General features: G+C 40.6%; 1 protein-coding gene across 1 annotated transcript; it reads left to right on the top strand.

Moving 5' to 3' along the window:
• Positions 1–394: 394 nt before the first annotated feature.
• Positions 395–4,179, top strand: LOC104433561 (DEAD-box ATP-dependent RNA helicase 22). Its single transcript, XM_010046354.3, has 8 exons — positions 395–936; positions 1,092–1,367; positions 1,528–1,638; positions 1,747–2,327; positions 2,712–3,033; positions 3,430–3,582; positions 3,670–3,724; positions 3,955–4,179. Exons 1-8 carry the CDS (start codon positions 571–573, stop codon positions 3,999–4,001), a joined length of 1,911 nt encoding a protein of 636 aa, XP_010044656.2. The 5' UTR covers positions 395–570; the 3' UTR covers positions 4,002–4,179.
• Positions 4,180–6,198: the final 2,019 nt, after the last annotated feature.

Genomic DNA, 6,198 nt, shown 5'->3' with positions numbered 1-6,198 from the left:
GTTATGAAATGAATATCTATTATATGGTCCAATAGAAATATTTACTTTAAGTATCGATTAGCTGTATTCAAATTATATGATCTTAAATTTTCATTATCATTAAATTATGTGAGTCTCACGTGAAGCCCACCTCATCTAAACATACACATAAATTAAACTTACATGCATCAAACCTAATCGAGATTTTTATTTTTTTTTATGCTTCCCTGCAATCTCACTATAACATTTTTATATTTTCTTAATTTCTTTTTTATGGTATGGAGCAAGGCTTGATCTCAAGTTCAACACAGCGCTAGCTGGTGAACCTGAACCGTAAACCCGCGTCCGCCCCGGGAAAAGAGGATCCACCCGACCCGCGATAATAAACCAATCGCAGCCCAACCACTGGATCGACGGCCGAGGCCGGACCCCCGAAATGCCTCGATCGACGGTGGAGCTAGCGGACGGGGTTTAAGCTTAAACCCTAGAAAATCCAATCCTCCCTCCCAAATTCAATCCCCCGAATCGAGAGATTTGCAGAACTCCGGAAGCGTTTCATCTTCCAATCTCGCCGAACGCAGCAAACCTCAAATGCTTCTCCATCGATCCGCCTCGATCCTCCATTTCCGCAAGCTCTCGCCGCCGCCGCCTCGCCAGCTTCTCGCGCAGCTCGACCGCTTTCGCTCCTCTTCTCTCTTCCTTTCGTTCTCTCCTCCTTCCTCCTCCGCCTCCTCTCCTCCTCCCTCGTCTCCTCGCCGGTCACCGTCGCTTTGGCCGATCGGACGTCTTCACGTCCGAGCCAGGAGCTCCGCCGCGGCGGCCGCCGTCGCCACCGCTGGGAATGGCGGCGAGACGTTTTACGCCGAAGAAGGCGTCTCGTGGAAGTCCGTCGGCGTGTCCGACAGGCTGTCGCGAGCTCTCTCGGACGCCGGCATCGAGAGGCCATCTCTTGTTCAGGTCCTCCTTGATTGTTCAATTCTGGCCTCCATAGAATTTCATTTTCGTTTTTTTCTCTTAGCCTTTTTTTTTTTTTTTTTTTTTTTTTTTTTTGCGGTCATTGTCTGCTTGGGTTGAACCTATGCTGATTTGGAATGTTCTTGTTCTCAATTCAGGCCTCGAGCGTACCGTCCATACTTTCAGGGAAGGACGTGATAATTGCTGCGGAAACCGGCAGCGGTAAAACGCATAGCTATCTAGTCCCTTTGATAGATAGACTCTGCGATGCGCATGATGTCGGCGCGGGCAAGGAGTCGAATTCGCATTCCAAAATTCTTCTCGTCCTTTGCCCAAATGTGATGCTGTGCGAACAAGTGGTACGCATGGCCAGTAATCTTCGTGGGGAAGATGGCAAATCGCTTCTCAGAGTCGCTGCTGTATGTGGGAGAAATGTAAGCATGATCTGTTACCAATATCTGCGTAGCAAGCTCGTGGAGTTTACTGTCAGTCGAAGGCTCTTGACTCGCTTAGAGTGCAAATGCATGGCATTTCTTGTTTATATTGAGACATTGTTTCAATGTGGTTCTCATAAAACAGAAAAATTTATTGCAGGGATGGCCAGTTAACAAGCAAGATATCATTGTGTCAACACCGGCCGCGCTGTTGAACAATATTGACCATAAAGCTCATTGTCCAGATTTTTTGCGAGGAGTTAAGTACGTGGTATGTTTTCATCCAGCTGTTTTCCTTTATTTACTTCCAAAAATATACTGGCAAGAAGTATGGAGAAGTTTGGAAATTTTTAGTTAATCTATGTGTTTACATTGGCAGGTGTTTGATGAAGCTGACATGCTTCTCTGTGGGAGTTTCCAGAACCAAGTCATTCGTCTCATTAATATGCTGCGGTTCGATGAGAAATTACTGTCTCGGAAGAAAAATTCTGTCCCCCATCAACCCATAGCAACGAGTTCTGATTCTGCGCTTCCCTCTGTTTTGGAAGACGATGAAGAAATAGAATCGGTTGCTTACATGAGCAGTTTAGATGAAGAGGAAGATTCTGAGGATGTTGATCCCCCCCATCAACCCCTAGCAATGAGTCCTGATTCTGCGCCTCCCTCTGTTTTGGAAGAAGATGAACAAATAGAATCGGTTGCTTACATGAGCAGTTCAGATGAAGAGGAAGATTCTGAGGATGTTGATCCTGCAGAATTTAGAGATGAAAATAAAGAGGGACATCTTAAGAGAAGAGACTGGAGGAGAGTGAGAAAAACCTATGCAAGGAGTAAGCAGTACATCTTTGTTGCAGCTACACTTCCCACAAATGGCAAGAAAACCGCAGGAGCAGTGTTGAAGAAGATGTTTCCAGATGCTAGCTGGGTTAGTGGAAACTACCTTCACTATCACAACCCCAGGTGCCTTTTATGCTATCTGTTCTTGTCATCCCTTTTTACTCTATTTGCTCGAAAACAGCATGTTATCTTTAACAAATTCAAGCTTTAAATTATTATGTGTATACAGGGGCTGTTTTAGAAGTGGGTGAATGATTTATAACAAGAAGATTTTCATGAAATGTTTTGAGTTAAGGCATATAATCTAGTGCCAAAATTTTGTTCATCTTAAGCAGGATGCTTTTCCAATCTGTATTCTGTTGACATTGGACTGTACTTAATGTTATTCCCTTTTATAAGGCGCGTGTGTAATCTCTGAGACTGTAGCTTTGTTTGCAACGTTTTGGTTAGTTGCATGCCTTGTCTTTGGAGTATATATTGATGCTAATTTTCTCTCTTTTTTTCCAGATTGGAACACCAGTGGATCGAGGTTGATGTTGATACACAGGTTGATGCACTAATAGAAGCTGTAAAGAAAGGTTCAAAGACTTCAACTGATTGCTCTGGTGTAAGCCGAACCATGGTATTTGCAAACACTGTTGAGTCTGTTGAAGCAGTAGCAAATATAATGGAAGGAGCTGGCATAGACTGTTACAGGTACCACAAGGATAGTTCTCTCGAGCAGCGTGCAGAGACCATAGTTTATTTCCGGGAGAGAGGTGGAATTCTTGTGTGCACCGATGCTGCTGCACGAGGCCTTGATGTTCCAAATGTATCGCATGTTATTCAGGTGCTTTTGCGAAACCACCTTTTTCCCTCTGTCCTTTGATCAATTATTCATGATTGGGCAGGCTTAAAAAACAGGAAAGAAGTATCATCTACTAGTCTCCCTAAATCCGATGAGTTTGTTTTTTCCACCATGGCACCACCTGCTGATAGTCTACTAATAGTTTAGTACGGTGTTCTTTCAACTGGCATCTTTTCTAATTGAACTCTTACTAACATCTTCATAAGCAATATTTTTGGAGATTCTGAGATGACTGTTTTACCTGTATAATCGTTCTAATTTCTAATGAACTTACTTTGTGTCTTATTTGTAATACATACTGATGCAGTCATAGCTCAGGAAGTTTGGACAAATTGTTAAGTCCTGTTAATGTTGATGTGGAATTTCCCTTTTTTTCAGGCAGATTTTGCTACTTCTGCAGTAGATTTTTTGCATAGGGTCGGGCGTACTGCTCGAGCTGGTCATTTTGGAGTGATCACAAGTCTCTATACTCGATCAAATCGGGATCTTGTTGATGCAGTTCGTCAAGCAGGGAAGCTGGGTCAGCCACTGGTAAATTTTTTTTCATTTTCAACTCTCTATATGGATCACTTGGGTACCTGCTCTTTGCATCACGGCTAAATTTTGTCTTGGACACAGGAAATGGCTTTCAGCAGGAAAAGAAGCTTTAGAAATAAGCTCAAGAAGAAGCGAGGTAAACATCTTGAATTTCTGTGCACCTCTATTTTCAACCCCATCCTCATAAAACCACTGTACAGTATGAGGTGCAGTCCCGCGGTTCCGTGCAATGGCATCTGCCACTGGGCTGTTACAATTCAAACTTGTAATTTGGGCCTTTGAATTCCAATAACTGATGTTTTGTATTGTTCATTACTCTCCCAGTGGATTTTTGGTACAGATTTTACATATGCTTTTGATTGGCAGGTCTATCAAAGTCAGGAGCATCCGGGGCTGAAATGTCACATGCGTGAGAAATTTTGGTGGGAGATTACATCAGGTGCAAGAGTGTAGATTGCTATTGTCGCTTCAAAAATATGACCTACTTGTAACATAGCTTTTCAGTGATTATATAATCAAAAGCATGTAAAAGCCCCCTGAATTTTTAAAATTTCCTCTGTTTGATTGGTTATAAATTGCAGTTTTGTCTCTGTTTCAAGTCTGTCGACATCTCTCTGTATTGGTATTATATCTGCGGTTCTCGATTGCTCCACTCTGCCACGACACTGGCCATATCGGGTGAATGAGATGGCTTGGACCGTCCTTTTGTGAAATCTGCTTAATGACCCGAAGATTAAGAAGTCTGAGAGAACGTAGAAGGACATCTCGCAGCGTCTGCTACGAGTTGCAGAGCTGCAAGTTAGATTCCTTTTGAGTTCCTTGCAATTATCATATCGGTGTAAAATCATTTATCGGTGCAATTCGTTTTTAAATCATATTTTTGAACCCGACTTGACTTTTTATAAAATTGAAGTTCCACGTTAAAAAAGGTTTCGCCCTAATGTGATGACGTTTTTTTAGGAAGACTAACCTCCCTCCCTCTCACACACACACGCTTTTGCTTCTCTGAAATCAATACTCCAGAGAAAAAATTTATGAAACTTTCCTCTGTCTCTCCCTTTGTTGCTCACTCTCGCTCTATTTTCATTTGCTTCGGCTTGGAAGCATAGTCTGGTGATTTCGACGCCACTCAGCCTCCATCGTCTATTATCGCTCTCTCTTCTCTATCCTTGCAATTCCAAGCCTGAAATCCACTGGTGGACAAAATTAAAGAAATGAATAAGGGTGAGTAGTTCAATGTTCCGTACAAGTTCTATTTGAAACCCGAAATCTATTCGTTAGAACAAATTCTTTTTTTTTTTTTTAAACTTGAAACTTATTTTGCATATCTAAAACTTTTCATGTCACAGGTTTCAAGATTAGTTCTAGAGTCTATTTAGGTTTCACCTATATTATTATTTAAACGATTGCAGTAAATTTAAACACTTAATAACTAACGCTTGTTGTTACAATTTATTGACTATAACTTATATTTAGACACATGAAAAATATGAACATTAATATAATAAAAATCTCAATCATTAAATAGAAGTTAAGACTAGTGTTTCTAAATTATAATATTTGAGAACTGCATGAAGACATGAACCGAGAAAAATATTAAAACTTATTCCAAATTTTAGGTTATAGGTTATAGGTTATAGATTCCAAATACCTTCAACTAAAATATAGAATCTACTTGTCGAAACAGATTCCTCATTTTTTAGAACCTAAAACATATCATACATATCTTAGAACTTAAAATTTACAGGTTCTCACCAATCCAGTTATCAAGTTCCAAGTTCTACTCTAGAACCATGATCACCTTAAAAATGAGAATGACATAGTGACTTCTACAAAGAAAATCTCTTCTTGAATTAGGGTTCTTCACTAACGAATGCCCGTCCCTCTCCCTCCCCCTTGCTTCCTCTAAGAGCCCTTATTTCGGGTTGGAAGCATTTAGGGCTCTTCACCTGTTTTGTCAACTTTGACCGAATTTTCCCTAATTTTCTTAAATTGAATTGGCATAGATGTTGTTTAGCTTCTCATTTGCGGATTTCATCTTGCCGCAAGCCACGTGAGACGTTATATAATAAATTAATGCCACATCAAGGCAAATTCCTAATGGCACTCAAGTATACGATTTTTATAAAATGTGAATCAAGTCGGCGAAAAAAAATAATAGCACTCAAGTGAATACTGTACAAAAATTATGAGACATGTACGGCCTATTTGATAATGTGTCAAACAATATCTAATTTTATTAATTTATTACTAGAATAAAAAAAGAATAAAAATTCATTTGATAACTCTTTTGTTCCTGAAAAGAAAGAAAAAATCCGGGAATGGATTTGCAACAGAATCAAGGTTTGCTCTCCAACCTTTCCGTCTGTGGAAGTCCGTTGGCACATTGGACATATCGGTCACAACTCTGTATGAGCCAATTCATTAGCAAAGCATTTCCAGCTGAAACGTAGGGGCCAAATGCGGTCTACTTCTTGTTGTGGAATGGAGGCTCTTCTGCAATCCTCTTGTTGCATTCTTCAAAATCCTTAAATAGATGGATTACGAGCAGTTCTCAGAGCTGGATCCTTAGCGTAGTTTACGCATGTTACCATCATAAGTTCCATGTCA

Source organism: Eucalyptus grandis, chromosome 2 (assembly GCF_016545825.1).
Source record: "Eucalyptus grandis isolate ANBG69807.140 chromosome 2, ASM1654582v1, whole genome shotgun sequence".
NCBI classification, from domain to species: domain Eukaryota; kingdom Viridiplantae; phylum Streptophyta; class Magnoliopsida; order Myrtales; family Myrtaceae; genus Eucalyptus; species Eucalyptus grandis.
The sequence above is the reverse complement of the archived record's forward strand: the minus strand, read 5'-3'. Positions and strand labels throughout refer to the sequence as shown.

Excerpts from the sequence above, each read along its gene's own strand:
- LOC104433561 (XM_010046354.3), top strand. The coding sequence starts at position 571 with ATGCTTCTCCATCGATCCGCCTCGATCCTCCATTTCCGCAAGCTCTCG. Across the intron at positions 1,368-1,527 it reads CTGCTGTATGTGGGAGAAAT|GGATGGCCAGTTAACAAGCA; the intron begins GTAAGCATGATC and ends AATTTATTGCAG. Across the intron at positions 3,034-3,429 it reads ATGTATCGCATGTTATTCAG|GCAGATTTTGCTACTTCTGC; the intron begins GTGCTTTTGCGA and ends CCTTTTTTTCAG.